Source organism: Desmodus rotundus, chromosome 1 (genome assembly GCF_022682495.2).
Source record: "Desmodus rotundus isolate HL8 chromosome 1, HLdesRot8A.1, whole genome shotgun sequence".
NCBI lineage: Eukaryota > Metazoa > Chordata > Mammalia > Chiroptera > Phyllostomidae > Desmodus > Desmodus rotundus.
In genome coordinates this window covers 6769699-6790520 of record NC_071387.1, presented here as the reverse complement: position 1 = coordinate 6790520, position 20822 = coordinate 6769699, and the positions used below count along the sequence as shown (strand labels likewise).

The 20822-nt window shown below is 52.0% G+C and overlaps 2 protein-coding genes across 14 annotated transcripts in view; one reads left to right on the top strand and one right to left on the bottom strand.

Annotated features, from left to right (window-relative positions):
- Positions 1–20822, top strand: part of RALGPS1 (Ral GEF with PH domain and SH3 binding motif 1) — a 268377-nt gene that overhangs the window by 138525 nt on the left and 109030 nt on the right. The window lies entirely within an intron of this gene.
- ANGPTL2 (angiopoietin like 2) overlaps positions 12214–20822 on the bottom strand; it is a 34477-nt gene continuing 25868 nt past the window's right edge. Inside the window, exons 3-5 of the mRNA XM_053920606.1 lie at positions 16651–16844; positions 15661–15931; positions 12214–14008 (exon numbers count right to left, since the gene is read on the bottom strand). Coding sequence (XP_053776581.1) covers positions 13809–14008; positions 15661–15931; positions 16651–16844 — 665 coding nt within the window. The 3' untranslated portion in view covers positions 12214–13808. The remainder of the gene's footprint in view (positions 14009–15660; positions 15932–16650; positions 16845–20822) is intronic.

The following is a 20822-nucleotide window of genomic DNA, read 5'->3' as shown; positions in this document are numbered from 1 at the left end:
GGGTATACATTTTCTTCTAATTGCTGCTTTCGCTCTATCCTACATATTTTAATGTATACTGTTCTCATCGATATTCTTTCACTGTTCTGTAATTATGGTTTCCCTTTTTCTTTTATGCAAGTATTATTTAAGATAGTGGTTTTTAATTTCCAAGGGCACAGTTTCTTTCGAGTGGCCTTACTGAGATGTAATTCATACACTGTCGATGTGGAGCGCGCTCTTCAGTGGTTTTCAGTGTGTTCTTGGAGTTGCGCAATTCAGGGCATTTAACACCCCGAAGAGAAGCCTCATATCCATTTGTAGTCACCCCCTTCTTTTTCAGTCACCCCACTCTTCACTCACCCACCCTCAGCCCTTGGCAACCACTAGTCTACTTTCTGTCTCCATAGATTTGCTGATTCTGCGCGTTTCATGAAAATTGAATCTACAGTATGTGGTCTTTTATGCCTGGCTTTATTCCTTCCACATCGTCCTGTATTAAGTGTTCATCCGTGTTGGAGCCTGCTCAGTACTTCTGATTGCCCAATAGCATTCCATTGCACGGACACACGGCATTCTGTCTATCTGTGCATTGCTCGGTGGGCATGCGGGTGGCTTCGCGTTTTGGCTGTCGTGCACAACACTGCTGTGGACAGCTCCGGTCTTTCCTCTCACTTTGTACATTGGCCTAGAATGTGTAACATACATGCTTTCTGGGTTTTTAAAGATGTTTGAAATTTGTCTTGAGGGTTAATACAAGATCACTTTTTGTTAATGTTTCCTGGGTGCTGGAAACAGAAGGTGTAACTTCTCAAATTACTCATATAATTATTAAATTACAGTATTCAAGTTATTAAGTTTTGACAATGTGGTCTAAGGACAGGAATATAGGTTGGAATCTCCTTGCCCTGTATCATTTAGCATATAGAAGTTTATAAAATCGTTGATTCGTTTCAAAGTGTCCCCTACAAAATGATCTTGATTACATTTCTTATCTTCCTTTACTTCTTTGAAATGTTTAAGTCTGTGAAATGTCTTATTTTTCCTTTGCATTCATTTTATAAATCTTTGACTGTGTTTTCGATTTTAATATTTTAAATTGATTTGGATTATGAGTGATCCTTGAAAACAGAATTTAGTTGGACCCAATATGAGAGGCCAGCCTTACAGTAGGGGAGCAAAAGTCTCACATTTGTGTAGCCTTAAGCCATGTTATTGTGTTGAATACCATCCTGTGCATCCTTTTTTCATGTTTTCTCATTCTTTTCCCGTCTCACCTTACGGCTGGCTGTAAGCTGCAGTGTCTTTCTACTTGGTGGCAAAGCCCCTTCTCGGGTCCACAGAGGGAGGGCGTGTCGATATGCATAGCTCCCAAGCCCATTCCCACTTCACGAGAACCTAATCAATTGAGGGCTGAGACTGATGGTATGAGGGCGAGGGCAAGCTGATACAGTCCACTGGTTCCCTCAGTGGGTGCTCCAGGGTTGGGAAAGACGGCCTCTTTTCTCTCATAAAATGATCACGAGAGCTGCCATGGACCATCTGCTTTCTCGGTGCCTGGCACTTTGCTAGGCATTTTAATGCATTATTGTGGTGAATGCGCGCACAGTAGCCTAGTGAATAAGCAGGTGCTGAGAGGTTGCCTGGGGTCACATAACTGAGAAGTAGCAGAGCCAGGATCGGCCCAGATGGTCTGGCTTTAAGCCGAATCTTTTGACTCTGCCCTCTCCTGACTCCCCACTTCTAGTGGCCAGGTCGTTGTTCCCCTACTCCTCCCTTGCAGTTGCCACCTATATGTCCTCTGCCATTCATGACTTGTGGCGGCCTCCATCAGGCAGGGTATGAAGTGGGAAGAACTGTGATACTCTTTACTCTTAGACCACAAAGCATTGCTATCTTGGGTGCCCAAGGCATTCGTCCATGGGTCTCAGCCAAGGGCAGACTGGACCAATACCATCTCCCTGTTCTGACTCATGTCCCTTGTCATCTGACCCAGCATATGCACCTCAGGTCCCCCCATTACAGATAAGTCCTGTCCTCGGGCCACGGGAGGCCCGTGTTAGACTTGCAGTGGACAGAAAGCCTGTGCTGGCCCTGAGGCCCTTTGCCGCTGAGTGTTGGGATGCATTCAGCCCCTTGTCCTTGATCACCTTGTCTCAGCTGCCTCTCCCTGGCAGGTGCTTCCCGAGAGACTCCGTGTGGGCCTCGCTCTCCTGCAAGGCCCTCTTGCTTCTGCCTCTCAGCCAGCCCAGCTTAACCGTCCTCTACTGTCCCTTATACCCCCAGGCCAATGGCACTGCACTGCTCCACCCACGACAGAACGGCTCCTGACACAGACAGGCGTTGTGACCGCCATCGCTTCACTAAAGGGGCGAAGCGAAACCCCATGCTGAGTCCCAGTGGAGCCATCTACCCCAAGGGCAGCCAGGGCCCTCCCTGCATGTCTGATGGCCATGGACAGACGCTGCCCCCATCCAGGCCATGGTTTCAGTCCTGGGGTTCCTCCGGAAAACCCCACCTGTCCCAGGGACAGATTTGTTTATTGAAAGAGGAATTGTTACATAATTCCTGGAAAGTACAATATTGGGGGGAAATGTCTGAAACCATTTTTCCCCCAGCGAAGTCCTCGTTGCAGGACTTTCCCTGGGGAGAGAGGGAGTTGTTCTTCGGGAGCAACTTGAGGTCAGTCCCTGGTATTTCCAGCTGCTTTGTCAGTTCCACTGCCTGAGAGAGACCTTGAGCGCCGGCTGCTTGGCAGTCGTTAGCTTGCGGTGGCAAGTGTGGGTTTTACTTCATGATGATTCTTCTAGACTTCTGTGCACGGTCCTCTGCTAATGGGTGTCCTGGGACTCTCCACAGGTGCGCCTCTTCATGTTTCCAGGTCCTTCCAGTGCAGATTTTGTGCATTGGGAGCTTTGGTATGCCAAGCTTCTTTTGAAATACAATTTAAAAAGCACTGAGGAAAAAACTACATTTTAAACATAAGACCCTTTGTATCAGAACCTTCTTTTCAATGACTTCAAAGTGTAAAAACGGAGGTGGAAAGATAGTCATGTCAGTTATTTGCAGCTTATTTTTATCTGATGGCAGCTTTTAAATGCCTAGTTCACATGGAAATGATGAGAAAAGCAGGCAAAGCGCCGGAAGAACCGCCACCCCATTTGTTTCTAAAGGGCTTTATTGACTTAGAGAGTGTTCGGTTTTCACTACCTATAATTCCCTTCAGGAAATAGCTAAATAAAATTAGGAATGTAATGGATTTTAAAAGGTTTAGAGCTGAATCTAAAAGTACCTGTAGGCAGTGTGGAAAAGCGTGATCCGTCAAGGAACAAAAATTCGGCATTCTGACAGTTCGGAATAGTAAGGGAACGTTTGGACATTCTTGGTAACTTTACTCAGACTTCTAATACGTGAAATAAATGTCTAGAACTCAAGCTATTTCTTCAAATAAGCAAACCCTTCCTTTTAAAGATGAACTCTGAAGTTTAGAATAAAGGCAAGTCATTTCCGAGTATAAAATAAACAGACCTACACTGTTGGATTTCTGAAAGGACTTTAATAAAGAAGCGTCACTGGTCACAGAGAAGCATTCACATGGGTGCCTCAAAGCCCTCAGAACAGCAGGTGAGTGAGGGGCTCCCACTGAGCCTGAGGGTGGCAGGCCCTCTGTGAGGTGGGGTGTCACAGCTGGTCATCCTCCGGCGACAGACCCCCAGACACTATCTTTGCTCCGGTGGAGCTCACATCCCAGATCCGATCACAGGCAGCGAACAAGAAACCAGAAGTGAGCTGAGCACTGTGAAGGGAAAGGCAAAGGAGTCAACAAAGGGCGACCTGACCTGGTCTTGGGGACCAGGGCAGACGTTCTGGAGGGAAGCCCTAAAGGGTGAATATGCGAGGTGAAGGGTGAGAGGTCAGCATGCCAGACAAAGGCAGCAGCTTGTGCAAGAACCGTCAAGTGGGGAAAAACATGTTTGTTAGAAAAACTGGCAGGAGAGTGGAGTGAGGGGGAGAGGGTCATGGGAAGTAGCTGGAAGGGAGGGGAGGAATGAGATCGCCTGGGGCCTAGACACTCAGAGTGGGGAGCTCAGGCTCTGACCCCACCCCTTGCTCCCCCCTCACCCCCACAGCTCCATGCCAAGAGCAGTTGGGAACCACAGAGCAAGGACATGTCCAGACTGGATCTGCACTTACACAAGTCACTTTGCCTGCAGTGAATGGCTTTGAGGCAGTCAGGCTGCAGGTGGGAAGGCCAGGTGGGGGACCATGCAGAGGGCTGTGGTATATCACTGCATTTCAGAAATGGCTAGCAGGGAAGGGAAAACCCTTTAAAAACAGTTCATTTGAGAGCAAAGCCTTGGAAAGACATAAAACAGCTGTCAGCGAGCAGGCCCCTCACACCTGATGGAGACACACGGCATTTGCGTGTGTGCTGGCTTTGAGAGTCAGTGTGTGCATTTGAGCGGCGGCCCCAAAAGCACAGCTGAGAGGCAAGCACAGGTGCTCCAATCTGCCTCCAGAAGGCCAGAGGGGTTGAGCTGATGGATGCTGCCAGCACTTCTGCTTCCCAGAACGTGGATCGGAGTGGCTGTTGCCCCTTTGGTGGGGACTGCAAGTACCCAAGACCATGTCTAATGGCTCCCAAGTCAGAGTTAACACGATATTATCCAGCTGTCCCCAAGTTTGCCAGCATTAAGGATAATCCTTTCCTTTAATACCCAACTGAAAAAATTCCATTCCATATGCAGTAAATCCAGCCTTTGCCCCAACACCCCCCCCCAGCTCCCCACTTGTCATGCTTCCAAGGATCCCAGGGAATACTCATTTGTTCCACAGATCCATCCTGGTTGCTGCATGGTGCCTCCACCAGCTGCCTGGCCCCAGACCTCTGGTCCCTCCCTCCAGTCATCTCCTGCCTCTCTTAACCAGTCTCTCCAGCTGGACCTATGTGGAGCCAGGCTCCTCCTTCCTTTCCTAGCCAGGAAGTGCAGCCTTAGCGTGGGTAAGGGGATGTCGGGGTCACCAAGAAAAGCTGAAGCCTGCACTCTTCAGTGCCTTCTCTGGAGTCCATGGGCCATGCCCTCTCTTCTCTTTGCCTGATGGCCACATGCTGCAGAAGCCGACCCGTTGCCCTCCCTCCCCTAGCCCAGGAGAACCTTTGATCAAGTTCCCCCTTCTCCAGAACAAGGCACCCTCCCACTCTGGGGCCCAGCAAGCATGGAAACTACCCTCTGACACATCTTGGTCATCACCCACCCCCACCCCAAATGAAGGGAACCTCTCCATTATTCTGTAGAGTGGTCTGCTGTGTACTTCCTTACATTTCTCCCTTCCAGAAGAGAACTTTGCCTTTACTTTTGTAGTCTCAGGATTTGTTACCTTAAAGTTTACATTTCTCTGTCTTGCTTCTGTGACTGGGATTTCAGTCTTGCTCAATGTTTTTAAAAAGCCAGTGGATGTTACTAAATGTTACTAAAGTCCTCATTTTGTGAATTAAACAAAACAAAACAAAATACAGCTTGACTTATGACTTGCCCGATGTCATATGCCAGGCGGAGACCAAGTTTAACTCAGGATCTCATGCTCTGGCTGGGGTCCCACCCAGCTTTAACTCGTGCATCCTTCATTGACTGTCTGTGTCTCCATGGAGAGAAACAGTGTAGGAGGAAAACACGGTGGGGAGAGTGTGTTTCCTGCGTGCTTTGCTGCCCAGAGCTGCATTTGTCCCTTCTGGGGCACAAGGAGGACTTGCAGTCAGCTTTCCTCTGGGTCAGGAAGTTTTGCCTGATCCCCCAAAAGGAGGTGAGAGCATAAGCCCGTTTTGTGCAGAGAAAGTGTTTTCCTAGAAGGGACCTGTGTACCCATGAGGGTGACTGCTCGCTTTGACCTTTCAGTGTTTGGGTTTCTAATTAGAAGTCAACCACAGTGGCAATAATGGCAACAGCTCAGGTTTGTCCTGCACCACGGGAAAGCTGGGTGCTGCTCTCACAGTCTCACCGAACCCTCCCAACACGCCTTCCCCGAGGGAGACACTATTCTGTAACTTACTTCACAGCTGCAGAAGCTAAACAAGACTTGTGCTCACACCCAGGTCTGACCCCAGTTTCCAGCCACTAACCTTAGGCCGTGCCAGATGTTCCCTCCAGCAGGTCTTTCCCCTCTGGGGGAACCAGGAAGAGAGGCAGAGAAGAGGAATGCCTCTAGGGGTTCTCCTGTGTGGAACAGTGGGCTGAGAAGGGAGACCAGGGGCCCTGGCAGGGTCAGCTAGCCCTAAAGAAGAAAAGGGTTGGGTGGAGGAAGAACTAGTGAGTTTCTCCATCCTCGAGACTAACCTGGGGCCACTGGGACATTTCCTTGCACTGCTTCAGAGAGGAAGAGTTAAGACAATGCCCTGAAAATCTGAAAGATTTTGTGTGGTAGATAGCTTGTAAGATGGCCCTTGATGGTCCCTGCCCACTGGTACTCATGTCCTTGTGCAATCCCTTTCCCTTGAGGGTGGGCAGGACATATTGACTTGCTTCCAACAAATAAAATGAGAGAAGTAATGGGATGCCACTTTTGAGATTGGGTTATAAAAAGACTGTGCCTTCTATGTTGGATGCTTGCTCTCTCTTGGATCCCACAACCTGGGGGAATCCAGCTGCCAAGCACGTGGCGGTCCTGTGAAGAGGCCCATGTGGCCAGGGATTGAGACCTGCCAACAACCCCGTGAGCAAGCTTACAAGCAGACCGTACCTAAGTGGACCCTTCAGATAAGATGGCAGGACCCACCCAACAGCTTAACCACATCACTTGAGACACCTTGAACCTGAGACGTCTAGCTAGGAGACATGCAAATACCTGACCCACAGAAACTACAAAATAATCAATATTTATTGTTGGAAGCTGCTCAAGCTGGGGGTGATCTGTGATACAACATTGCATAGCTAGTGCATTGCACAATCCGTATCACTACCCCACATTTATTACTCTGGTGCCCCATCTGCTCTGGGACAAAATCAGGTGTATAACTGGACACATAAAAGACTGTCAGGCTGCCCTACAGCCAGCGGGAAGCGCTCGGTGCCCCTGAGGCACTAATTTTGAGGGCAGGAGATCTGCAGGACAAAGGTGTGGTTGCACGCTGAGAGTGACGAATCCTGGCAACTCTCTAAGGGAGAAAGGTGCCTGAGAAGGGCCTGAAAGTTACTCTCTGGACGGCTGCAGTTCCCTAGTCAAGTGTGTGTTGGCCTTCAGGTGGCGTCCTGCCCAAACCTGCTGGGGTCCGGGAAACAAGGCCACCCAGAAAGGCTGTGCTCGGGAGTGGGCCCAGCACCCACTCATTCTCTCAAAAGCTTATTAAGTTAGAAAGGTAACTTTGTTTGTTGTAAAACTCATTCATACTAAAAAGAAGTCTATGAAGTAGAAAGCAAAAATCCCCTTCTTGCTCTCCCGTTGCTCAGGGAGGCATCCACTGTTGTGGGTGGGTGTGTGTTTTTCCAGACCTCTTATTCTACTTCTATGAATATATGTGTGCAGGGGTGTGAGAATAATACTGTGCTTTTTAACCAAAATGGAGACATTTTATAGGTCCCATTTTGCATCTTTTTGTTCCACTTACAGTGTCATCTGCACTTAGTGGCAACAAATACAGAACTTCATTCTTGCCAATGGCTCTGGGGCGCACAGATGTGCGGTAACTTGTTGGGTAGTGCCTGATTCGCGCTCGTTTGCTCAGCCATGCCCCCGCTGGTGATCGGTAGGCCACTTCTCCTTGCTCCTTTGGCAGACTGTGCGTGGGGAGCGTCCTTGCACACGGACCCTTGCTCACCTGTCGGAGTGTGTCTGAAACCTTGCACTCGGAGAGTGGGACTGCCGGGGCTGTTGCTGGAGTGCCCTCTACAAGGGTCGCAGTGGCGTGTCCAGCGGCACAGCATGAGCCAGCTTGCTTGTCGCACTCATGCCAGCACTAGGCACCACCGACCATTGCTTTTCTGATAAATGATAGGTAGAAGAGGACATCTTTTAACACACATTTCTCTGCCCACCACTCCTTTGTGCTCTTGGAAGGGAAGCTGCTTTTTCCTTCCAAACACATGTTTCCTGGGCCCTTCTGGGGTTAGGAGCCAGGCCTTCAGGCCTCCCACCCAGCTGCTCAGTCGCCCTCTACTCTTGCTCCTGCGTCCTGAATAGCTGTCCTTAATCCCTCCCCCTGCACCCCGGCTCAGCCCTGTGCCCCGCTCAGCCCTGTGCTGAAGAAAGGCTGCCTGGCTGTAGGTCCCCACTGAGTGGAGGCTGACAGAAATTCATTCCCCGCGCACACTTGTGTGGGGCTTGGTCAGCATTCTGGGCTCCAGGGAGGCTGAGTGCTTCTAATTTTCTCCCTAATTTGAGATGATTAGGGCGTTGGCTTCTGTCATCACAGAGCCTCAGAAGGGAATTCTAATTCCATCCCCTCTACACTAGCTACCCTTCCAGGCTCCGGACCACTCCCAGCTCTGCTAATGGTCAGGGAAAATGTGGCCTGTCCTCCCTTGCCCAAGGAGCTCTCTTCTTCTTCTTCTTCTTCTTCTTCTTCTTCTTCTTCTCCTTCTCCTTCTCCCCCTCCCCCTCCTCCCCCTCCCCCTCCTCCTCCTCCTCCTCCTCCCTCCTCCCTCCTCCCTCCTCCCTCCTCCTCCCTCCTCCCTCCTCCCTCCTCCTTCCTCCTTCCTCCTTCTTTCTTCTTCTTTCTTCTTCTTCTTTCTTCTTCTTCTTTTTCCTCCTTTAAGCTTTTATGTATTTTTAGAGAGAGGGGAACAGAAGGAAAAAGAAAGGAAGAGAAACATTGATCAGCTGCCTCTCACACACCCCCAACAAGGGGCCTGGCCTGCAACCCACACATGTGCCCTGACTAGGAATCGAACTGGCAACCTTTTGGTTCGCAGGATGCTACCCAGCCCGCTGAGCCACACCAGTCAGGGCAAGGAGTTCTCTTCTATTGTAAGATGCCCCTCAGCCTCAGGAGGGTGCGTGTGCTGAAGGAGGGGCAGAGGGAGCACGCCCTGACCAGCCCAAGGAGTCAGATGTAGCATGACCATTGACTAGCGGGGGTTGGAACAGCTGGTTGGCCCGCCCAGCCTTGAGGAGCTCCGTGTGTAAGTGCTTTGAGAAGGCTGCACAGGTGGGAGGGATTATCTCTGGGTTCCATGTGTGGGCTGAGCTGGCCCAGGGTGCCCCAGGTCAGGAGAGATGGGACACTTGAATGTCTTGGTGATGGTTGGTATTAAGGCATTGTGTCCACAAGTGGTGAATACCTGGCTGGGGCTGGCTCAGGCCTGACTCTGGGATCTGAGAGGTAAGCAAGCCCCTGGGCCTGAGAACATGGAGATGACAGATGAGCCACCACATCAGGGACCCAGTTACCAGAGCATGTGGACCAGGACGTGCACCAGATAGAATTGGTGCATGAGGTGACAGCCAGACCGGCCACAAGAGGGACACTCTGAGTGCCAAAGGGTGGGACTGGGTCTGTATGTTGTACGATAAGTGGCTCTCTTGTCCTATGAGAAGGAGGGAGAAAGGCAGCGCCCAAGAGCTTTGGTCCTGGCAAAGGGTTGGGAGCCCCGAGAAGCTATGAAATACTCTCCATCGTTCTGCGCCCTGCCCACTATTCTGAAACTGGGCATATAGCCCTGAACTGGCTTTCCGACCTCTGGGGACTACTGTCCACCCAGCTGCTTCTGCACAGCCAGGCTGGCCAGCCACCTCACATACCCTCTCCCGTGAGCAGGAGACTCCACGCTGCCATGATTCTTAGACGTCTTGGGAGTGGTCATGGGTGACAGGGGAGCCTTAGCCATTCAGTTTGATGCTCGGGGGGAGAGATCTAATGCTGCAGAGGCAGGAGCTCAAATCCTGAGTGTCCCAGACAGCATGTTCTTGGTCAAGTTGCTTACACCTCTGAGCCTCGATTTCTGTTGTGTAGAGAGGAGGGTAAGTACAGACCCCCCCCGCTCACAGGGTTGCTGTGAGAATTTAAGGAGACACCCATGGTGTGCCTTAGGTGGTACATGGTGTGAGCATCATCCAGAGCAAATTGCTGCCAGGAAGCCCACCACAGTGGAGACCTTTGAGACTAATCCATACAGAGTGTTGAGAAACTCAGCATATCCAGGAAGGGCAGGAAGAGCCCCATCTGGGCACAGCCAGGTGTTGTTTAGTGACCCAGCGGGGTCCAGAAGGGTTGGATGTGCTCTCTGGTGAGGGCCGGGGTCAGCAGCGGAAGGGCGGGGGGGTAGGACACAACCTACCCAGGAACGGGATGGAATTCAACTAGCTGGCAACATATGGTCCCTGGAGAAGATGGGGACCAGCAAGAGCTGGAGTATAGTCTAGACACTTTTTGGAAATGACCCAAGCCATGACCCCTCCTTCTCTGGGAACCTGGGAACTCCCCTACCTTTCCCACGACATTGAACTCCAGCAGCTGCGTTCATTCTGCCCGCTCGGTGCTGAAGCAGAGTGGATAGGACTGAGGATAGGACCAAGGGGCCAGTTGGGTCCTCTGGCCAGGCGTTGGTGTTGGAAAGGAGAGGTGCTTCTCAGTCTTTGCCGGCACTCAGAGCAGGAGGTCACCAGAGCTCAGGAATTCTGTGCCAGGAAAAGCAGATGTATGCACAGTGGGAAACAGAGACAGAGACCCTGCGAGCAAGGGAGAGGAAAGGGGAAGGGAGAGAAGGAGAAAGCTGTTGCCTTGCCTCTTGAAGGCCTTCCAGACCGCATCTGGTTCCCAGCCCTGGTGAGGCCCAGCTGCATCCCTGCTCATGGACTCTGGAAGATACCTCGTGTCCTCACGTAACCAACTTGTTAAATGAGCTGGACTCAGTCAGGTGTAAGAAGAAACCAGTTTTCCAGTCTACTCGTTTTATTCCCAGTCAATGCTGAAAACCTAGCAGGCCCCTTCAGCTGCCTGCTCTTAGGTATGAAAAAGCCCAGTTGTTGCCTCCTGTACTCGCAGAGGGTACCACTGAACAGTCACACCCTAACAATCACGTCGTCCCAGACAGCCCAGTGTCATAACCAGAAGACTGGGTTCCTGCAGCCAGACCAGACTTGGAGGCCTGGCTGGGGCGGCCACCAGGCAGCGTCTTCACTGGACCCTGCTGTCCTGCTTCCCCCATGGGCCAGCCTAGTGGTGTGGCCCTTGGGTTGAGGGAGAAGTGAGGGGTAGGGGGTCATCTTTTGTGGCCATTTGGGTTGTTGTCCAGAACTTGTGCCCCTGCTGTCTTTTTCCCCTCTTTGCTGTCTTTTCTCCCTTGTTTCTGCTGCTGCTTCAGACTTTCCCTTCTGGGCACTAGTGGCTCAGCTGCCCTGAGAGGGTAAGGCTTCTCTTCCAGCTGACCACTTATGACTCCTTGATTGGCTCCTGGCCTCCTGCACCTTCCGCACCCACCCCTGCCCCATCCAGGCTGCCCTCTGGTTCCGAGGAGACCTGAGTCCTTGCCTCCCCTGCCCCCACCAGTGAGCTTACTGTTTGCTGCCAGCAAGGTCAGCTTCTCGCAGCTCTCTGCCTGAGGCTTATAGACTTGAGGCATGGGTCAGACGGTAGTGCTCATGCTTGCCCATGCCAGACTCTTGGAGTGGTCCCCTGAAGTCCCTCTCACTTGGTTGAAGGTGAGGGGGACACCCACCCCCGCTGTGGGGGGGCGGGGACAACTCATCCTCCCCCAGGATATTTTTCCGCACCTTCTTTCACAGGCTGCTGGTGCTGTAGGGCCAGTGTGGGGGTGGTTTTGCACCTGCTCTAGCATGGGGATATGAGCCTTAGGAGTCTAGATGAAAGCGAGGCAGAGGGAGAGATGACTGTTCACACCGAGGCAGAGAAGGGGGCTAGAGTACAGGGTTGGGCTGACCTGGGTGAGGGGGAGACAGACCCCCTTATTTTTGACCGGAGCAATTGAGTAGATGGTGCCATTTGGTGGGATGGGGCCAGACCTGGCAGAAGGTGTTTTAGGTTTTGACCACACTGCCTATGAGGCATCTCCAGGACATCCAGGCCACACCCGGAATGTAAGGAGGTGGATCTCCATAGGACCGTCTCAGCCTGAGGTACTGTGGTGGGACTTCAGGGGTGTCAGTGGGAACCAAAGACAGGGAGAGTGTGATTTAAATGATTATGGTGTATGTCCTTGGTGCTGAATCTCTTCTTGGTTTCACACTGAAAGAGGCTCTGATATAGGAGGTCCCAGGAAGGCATTCTAAAACATTAACACGCAGTGTAGATACTTCCAAATACCACTGATGGCTTTTATTGCAGATTTGTGCCATTACAAGGATAATCTGGGAATATATTAAAAAAAAGAACCCTCCCTTTTATATACACAAAACACGCTACATGGTACACTTTGTGAGAATGCTGAGGTAATAGGCACACACCCAGACACGGACAAATGTTCCAAATGTTCCAACATCTCGCACACCCCAACCCACTCGCCCACCAGGAGGGTCTTCCCTAGACTCATCTCCGCTCCGTGCTTGACGACAGCTCTGGTAGTGCCGAGGCTGACACTCCACAGCCAGCAGGGCTCGGAAAGCTACCTTGCTATAATGCAATAGACAAGGGGCCAGTGGCCCCTAGTTATTCAGAAACTCACAAGAAGTGGCCAGCGCTCATTTTTGTGGCACCTGCATTCTCCGGGGAAGTGTCGTTTGGGGACGAGATGTGGACTCTAGTTTGCCTGAGAGCACGGGACCTTTGGTCTGTCGCCAGCCGGGGGTCCCAATGGTCAGATGATGGCTTCTCTTCAATTGAATGTCTCCTGGACAAGGTAGGTTATTATTTCTGTGAAGGTTAAAATGACATGTAGGCTAACGTGTGAATGGAAAATACAAAACTGCAAATACATTGTCTGTGTGGCGGGTAGTTAGCTTTGGGCCTGGCCTGGCCGTTCCTGGCCAGAAAGCTGGAGCCTGGACTGTCTCCTACTCAGAGGCTAAGGATTCTTGAAAGGAAGGTGTGACAGCAAGGGTAAGGGGAAGGTAGGCGTGGAGGAGAGATGAGCAGAAAGGTCCCTGGAAGTGCAGCGAGTGGCCAAGGACTCATACACACAGGGCACTTAGGGAGCGGTGCTGACGAAGTGAGTAAGCGATGGGTGGATGGGTGGATAGTGAAAGTCCTGAGAATGGGGGAGAGTGTGGAAATGGAGATGGAGGGGCATTTTGAAATTTGGTCAGGTGCCCAAAGGGGTCCTTAAGTGAGGAAGTTGGAAACCCGTGTATGAGAGAGAGAGAGAGGCATTCCTAGAGGAATTCAGCACGTGGACGCCAAGGATTAATCTTTGAAGGACAGAGCTCTACAGTCTGTGATCCGCTCTTAGACTCAAGTAACACAACCTGATGAAATGCTGTTCTCCTAAGGGCACTGCTGTGGGTAAGAGCTTGAATATATGCGTGTTCAGGTATATAAGGCAAACCTATATATGTATCTAGATATATTATATGGGCCATATATCTAAATGCATATATATGTAGTATACACGTAAGTGTGCAAGGTCGGCTCATACACATGTATATTATGAAGGTATTTTGAAGTTGTGTTTTTATTGTAGGGACTTAATTAACTTAAAGAAAGACTGGTCTGCAGTCCTGTCTGGAAACCCGAGGGGCCGTCTGGTGTGAGGACCGCTATGGAGACAGAGGACACTGTCCAATCCAGTTCCATTATCTGCCACAGTGACTTGGGAAAACAGAATCCAGCATCCCAGTCCTCCCGGCCCCCAGTGGAGTGGCGAGGAGTTGCTTTTTGCTCTGGGGCCAGCGTGGCGGGGGCAGGCTCCTGGCAGAGGCCACAAGAGGTCAGGAGGGGAGCTGGCTTAGTGGAAGGTGTTGGGGTTGGGTCGGATCATCATCACCACTTTCTTGAGTGAGTAGGAGCCCCCTCGGAACTCAGCCCAGTAGACTCCATCCTGGTAGCGGCTCCGGTAGTGGCCTCCGCGGTACCAGACCCCGTTGAGGTTGGAGTGGGCACAGGCGTTATACCACCAGCCTCCCTTCTGGTAGTGGGCACAGTTTCCTGCAGGAGAGAGGGGAATGAGAAAGTCTTAGGGAGGAGGTGGCTTTACCCATGTCCACTGCTTGCTTGGGGACTTTAGCAGGACCCTTTCTGGGAGGGAGGCCTTTGGAGCAAGAATGCTTGAGAGGTGGACTGCACTTCAGACCCGCTCAGACCCGCTCAGACCTGCTCAGACCTGTCTGTTGAGGCTTGGCCTTCTGACTAATGAGCTGTGTGATCTTGGGCAAGTGACTTAACCTCACTGAGCCATTGAATTCTCATTGTAAAATGAGGGTAAGCATAATGCCTCCCGCACAGGACTGCTGTGGGAATTGAATAGAGGCACATGTTTAAGCACTTAGCTCAGGGCCTGGTGCAGAGGAAGCGCTGGGGGGACAGCACACCATGGGTTTGAACAGGAAATGGCAATGACCTGAGGTGGGCGGGGCAGAAGGCAAAAGGGTTTTTCTTAGGAATTTTTTTAAAGAGTTGAAACTGTTGGATCAGGAGTCTTTACAGAATGACAAAGGAAGTGTTTAAGAGAAAATTCTCCTCTCTTCCTCCCTAGCCAGCATTCTGGCCAAATATGTTTTTTAATTTCATAAAAGAAAGATATTTTTATGAAACTTTTGGCACTATCCTATCAGTCTGGGTTTTTCTGCCAAGGACAAGCTGCTTGGCACGGCTGTGAAAGCGTGGGCAAGGTGCAAGCGGCTGCAGGGGCGCCGCCTCCACAGGAGGGCGGCAACGGAGGGGCCACTGCTGCTTGGGCTGCTCTGAGTTAAAAGAGGGGGTTCCCAGTTTCCCGACCAGGCCTAGGAAGCAGGTGGCCACTCCGGGAAAGGACTGCCCCAGTTAGGTTTGTAGGTTGGGCGCCCGATCAGACTGGTGGCCCTGCTCTGGCCAAGGCCTTGGGATGAGGTGAGGAGGGAGCAGGCCGGCTGAGGCAGAAGGCTGAGTGGAGACTCGGCCCTAGGCACTTTGGAGCCCCGCAGCCCAGGTTTCCCCAGCTGTTTCTTGGGTTCCTCTGAGCCATGATTCAAGGCCAGAAGGACCAAGTGGCAATGTTGGGTTTGGAGAGCAGGGAGAGCCCTGGGCAGAGAGCCGGCCTCCCGCCTGCCAGCAGAGGCCCTGCTCAGCTTGTGCCACGTGCCTGCAGGGACCAGGAGTTTAGCTCCTCACTGTCCCCTGACCACGCTTCTAGGCCGGCCTGGCGGCGGCTCCTAGAATAGTCTCCGCCCTGCTCCTCGTTGCCACATGTGGAGGCTAAGGCCCAGACAGACTAAGCAGGGTGCCCAAGGGCACGTGACTGGTAGGGAGTGGGGCTAGCACTGTGTTCTAGGGCATGTGGCCCAGCGTCCGTCCGTGGGGATGTGTAGCCCGCACACTCAGTGCCTCGGACAGAGATGTGATGGGAGTGCACCCGCACTGGCCATCAGATGTATGATTTGTACGCCTCTTTCCCTTTCTCTTTCTGTAAACGTGACTCTCACCCAGCTTTGCAGAGGGGATCTGTGGGCCGTGGGCAGAGGAGAGGACCTTTAGGGGCAGGGAGAAGGTCACGCAGCTGGGCCCTGGGCTCCTCGAGGTCCTAGGCCCTGGAGTCTGGGGCTCTGGCTTTGGCTGACCTCTTTTCTCTAGTTTCCACCTGGATTTGACCCCATTGGTCCTACCTGTGTAGACATCGTGGTCCCTGTCCAGGGTGGTGAACTGCTTGCCGTTGTGCCAAGTAAAGGAGTCACCAGCATTGCCATGGTAGCGCCCCAGCCGCAGCTTGTAATACTCGCTCTCTGGCTCCAGGCGGAAGCTGGCATATTCTGCAAAGACCTTGCGGCCAGACCAGTCCTCCATGGTCACCAGCAATTTGTAGTTGCCTTGGTTCGTCAGCCAGTAAATGTTCTCCAGGCCCAGCCAGTACTCGCCGTCAATGTTCCCAAACCCTTGCTGGGGAAAATGCAGGAGAGCATTAGTAGGAATATGCAGTGCCCTCAGCCAGCAGAGCCTGGCGGTCAGGTACTCAGCCCTGGACAGAGGGGCCCAGAAACAGGTAGCGCCTAAGGCTCAGATGGTACCTGGCAGGCACCCAGAAAACTGGGCTGCTCTGTCTGTAGTACCACCGCTTTGCTTAGAGGGGGAGGGCAGAGGTACGGCTGGGCGCTAGCAGCCTTTCCTACTATTGTGAAGATGAGTATTCAACCCCCTGGGAATCAGGATCCCAGAGAATGAGCTCTGGAATTAGGACCCACAGTCCCCTGCAACAGGCCCTTGGAAGCCTCTGGACTTGGCCCTTCTGGGTTGTGTGTGAAAACGTTTTTCCCCAAGGACGCCCCAGCTGGGAGGAAGCTGCTCCCCACACCCAGGCTCAAGTGAGGGGCCACCACACACCAGCATTTCTAAATCCCCACCCTGCCTGCTGGGCTTGGTGGCCTGGGCTGCGGACTCTTGTCTCGCAGAAGCTGTGAGTGGCAGGCAGGGAAGGAGCTGCAGGCTGGCAGAATTGGCCCGGTCAGTGTCCTTGCTGCAGAAGTTTGCGGTTTGGGGCAGCACAGGCCCTGGCAGGTCAGCACACACCTTCCCTCCAAGTGGCCCTGTCACTGGTCAGTCAGGCTCTCCAGGAGTGCCAGTCTTTTCATGGGCGGCACAGAGAGGCCTGTGGTCCTCACCTTGTATGTCTCCCAGTTCCTAAAGAAGTTGACAGAGCCGTCCAGGCGCCTCTGGATGACGGTCCAGCCCCCGGGGTCGTGTCGCTGGTCGCACCACACCTGCATGAGGCGGTTGGTGTTCTCTGGCTTCACCAGGTAGATGGAGCTGGTGTCATGGCCGTCCTCCAAGGCCTGCAGGCAGTCTCTCCACGGGCCTGGGACACACAGTGTGCATGTCACAGCCCTCCCTGGTGTCCATCACCAGGGCCCTGAGTCACATTCTCACACACACGCACACGCACACATACACACATACACCCCTGGCTGCACCCTAAGCAGCCACAACCTCGGGGTCTCCTTTATCCACAGTTTCACTTTCTGCAGTTTCAGCACCCACAGTCAACCATGGTCTGAAAGTACTAAATGGAAAATTCTAGAAATAATTCATAAGCTTTAAATTGTGTGCCATTTTGAGTAGTGTGTTGAAAGCTCACCCCTTTCCACTCTCTCCCGCCTGGTCCATGAATCATCCCTTTGTCCAGTGGATCCACACCGTCCACCCTCCCTGCCCATTAGTCACTTAGTAGCTGTCCCGGTGATCAGATCAGCTGTCACAATATCACAGGGCTCGTGGTTATTCTACTCAGAAAACGGCTCCAGGGTGCAAAAGCAGTGATGCTAGCAACTCAGACATGCCAAAGAGAAGCTGCAAAGTGCCTCCTTGAAGTGAAAAGGTGAAAGTTACCAACTTATTAAGGAAAGGGGGAAAAATGTCTGCCGAGGTTGCTAAGATCTGTGACAAGAACGAATATTCTCTCTGAATCTTGGGAAATTGTAAAAAAGGAAAAAGAAATTCGTGCTACTTTGCTGAGAAAGAGAGACAGCATATTCATACAACTTACAGTATGTTGTTTATATTGGTTTTTTTCATTACTGTTAATCTCTTACTGTGTCAAATTAATAAACTAACTTTATCATTGGTGTGTATATAGGGGAAAAAACATCATATACATGGTCTGTCCAGAAGGGATCCAGCCATGTAATATGAAAAACAGAGTCATTTATTGAAGCAGATACAAGAGACAAGAAACATTGTATATAGGACAATGACACCTCAGTCCCCTTCGAAGTAGGCATCTTGGGACTTCACACAGTTCTCCCAGTCGCCATTAGCTGCCCCTCTGTATTTTCTTGAATCTCATCAATGGTCTGAAATCTCTTCCCTTTCAAAGGTGACTTTAGTTTTGGGAAAACCCAGAAGTTGCAGGGTGCCAGATCTGGGCTGTAGAGGGGCTGAGTCACCTGGGTGATTTGATGTTTCACCAAAAAACTCTGCATGAGACGTGATGCATGAGCGGGCATGTTGTCGTGATGAAGCTGCCAGTCACCAATTGCCCATGGCTGTGACCTTCTGAATCATCCAACTAGTGTCCTCAAAGGGATGTTCAAGCTTAACACGAAATGTGATGCAGATTCGTTGCTCTGCTTCATTGTGAGTGTGACGGCCACACAGTACACATGCTCACTCAACAGTGTCTACCTCCCCCATTGACTAGTACAGTGAAGTTGTCATTGTTCACACACGCACATTCCAGTCCACTCTCCTTGGCTGCCAGGTTATATTGATGTTGCACAAACCATTTGCATTATATTAACAATGGCTGGACTTTCTCTGTCCACTGGACTTCTACTGGACAGACCTCATGTATGGTTTGGTACTCTCTCTGGTTTCAGGCACCCACTGGGGATCTTGGAATGTATCCCCCAAGGATAAGGGGAACTGCTGAAATGTGATGTAAAGACAGGAGTTCAGGGCTAGGGGCCAGGATGCCTGGACTCCAAGCCTGCTTCCCCACTCCCACTTCCTCACAGTGTGATTTAGGCAAGCTTCCTTACCTCTCCAGGCCCTCAGTCTCCCTAGTTTCTAGAAGGGAGATCATCTTTACCTCATTTAAGGTCGTAGGGATTACTGAGATCATCTGTGTGGAGTTCCTGGAGTGATTTTTCTATTAAAGTTGGTTATATTGGCAAAGAGAGATGGGTGCCCACTAAAATGCAGAGGTATTCATCAGCCCTGTGCGGGCTCCAGCAGCCTTGTCCCTCCGGGGAGACGGGCTCACTGCTCCTCCTGCGCACTGTGGGCTGAGGCCGGTTGGCGGCACTCACTCTGACTCCACACTTGCCTTCTCACTGGCAGAGCTCAGGGACAGTTGCTGCAGTTTTTAGTAAATGGACTCGAGTGTAGTCCCAGGGCCCCAAACAGTGCCCCAAATTTGGCCACATAGCCAGCGATTCAGGATGCTTTTGGGATTCAGATGCTGGCCTCCAAACATCTTTTGGGGGACCAAGTTCCCTTCCTGCTTAATCTGTGTATTTTCCAAGCAAGCTCACTTGGGGCCAAATGCTTGGAGTTCCCACGTTCTGAGGAGGTTGTTCCGTAGGCAGATCTATGAACGTAAAGGGTGGTGTCTAGGACACACCCCAACGCGTGCCTCTCTTCTGACTCTGGGACCAGATGCGTTCTGGGACTTTCTGGGACTTCACTGAGCTTGAGCAGCCCCGTCCGAGGGTCTTCCCCTTCCCCACTCCCACCTCCCCTGGCGGTTTCCTGTGTGTGGTCGTCAGTGCCATCAACCAGAGGCACGGACTTGAGTCGCCAACGTGCAGATAGGCCTGCTTCTTCTTCCTCATTCATCTGAAGAACATTGGAAAGGTTTTCAGGACCTAGTCATTGAACTACATATTTATTTTATTAACTTTATATTTTAAAATAAATAAAATCGCCACACTTTGCTTCAGCTTCTCTTCAAAATATTCCCCAAACCGAGATGCTTAAGATCAAACATGCTAGGAAAATTCCATCTTGTTCTATTTATTCAACAAGTATTTATTGAGTCCCAGGCCTGGCAGGTACTGTGCTGGCAGCCGGAGCCCAGGGCAGCGTGGGGCTGCTCTCGGGTCCAGCAAGGGAGGAGCCGACCTCACCCGCCTTCTCCCCGCCTTGTCTCTGCCTCTGTTCCTGGGGAGCCTTGTCCTTGCCGTCCTGTGGCCCTGTGTGTGTGGGAGGAGCAGGGGCTGGGGTGACTCCTGCCGCAGGTGTACTCAGCTTCACCTGTGCAGGTCAAGCTTCTCAAATTCCTTCCTGGCTGGTGGATGAGCTTGATTAGTCCACGTGTGATGGCAAACCAGGAAAAGTTTGGGTTTGGGGGCTTTGTTACACATCTCAGGTAGGCTTTCCCTAAGTCCTTGCAGCTGTGTTTGAGCGGCCTGCCTGGGCCGGGACTGGCCTGACCCGCCCCTCTGCTCACAGTGCCAGGACGGCACTGAGAGAAAAGGTTGGCGTGGGCGCTTGCCGCTGACAGTTAACCCAGGGTGCGCCTGCCGTCAGCCTCCGGGACAGGCCTCTCACCCATTTGCCTGTTCACCAGCTCTCTCTCCCCTCCAAAGGGTGGGCAGTACCCCACGCACTGCCTGGCAGCAGATGTGGCACAGGAGGCTGCTTCCTCCGTCGCTTGGTGCCTCTTCCAGCCAGGCCCCAGCAAGAACATTCACAAAGGAGAAGAAGGTTTTGGTTGTGTTCGGCCCACAGCCCCAGGGACCAGGGCAGAGAATGGGAGTCTGTCCCCAGCAGCTGGAGCAGAGTGTGCAGTGGGTGTGGGAGGCCTCCCAGCCTTGACCGTGTCGGAAGCACAGGAGAAACTGCTGGATGTGAGGGCTGGTGCCGGAAGACCCAGCAGAAGCCTGCAGAGTAACACCCACTGGAAACCAGCAGCCAGGTCGCTCACCGCGGGACTCCTGCAGAGTTCTCGCGGGAAGGCGGCTTTGAGAAAGGTGCCACGTGGGGCGAGGCTTTGGCGGTCCCTGGGAGAGGGCACTGCTGGCCTGGGCTACTTTTGTGGCTACGGTCAACGGTTTTAGCTTTTCCTGGGGCAATTCTACAGAGAGCTCTCCTGAAAAGGCAAGTGTTTTCAATGTTTTGGGGTCACCAATCCCTTTCAGAATTTGGGAAGAACTCTCAACCCTCTATTGGGCTTTTCGGTATGACTTGCTTTCTAACACCATAGAGTAGGTATGAAACGGTGTTACCAAAAACCCCGCACGTGTCCCTGCGCCCTGCCTCTCTCCTGGTAGCCGGCACCCATTAGCTGCCTTCAGTAACCACGCTTCCAAACGGTTTTCCCCCAGAAGCCCAC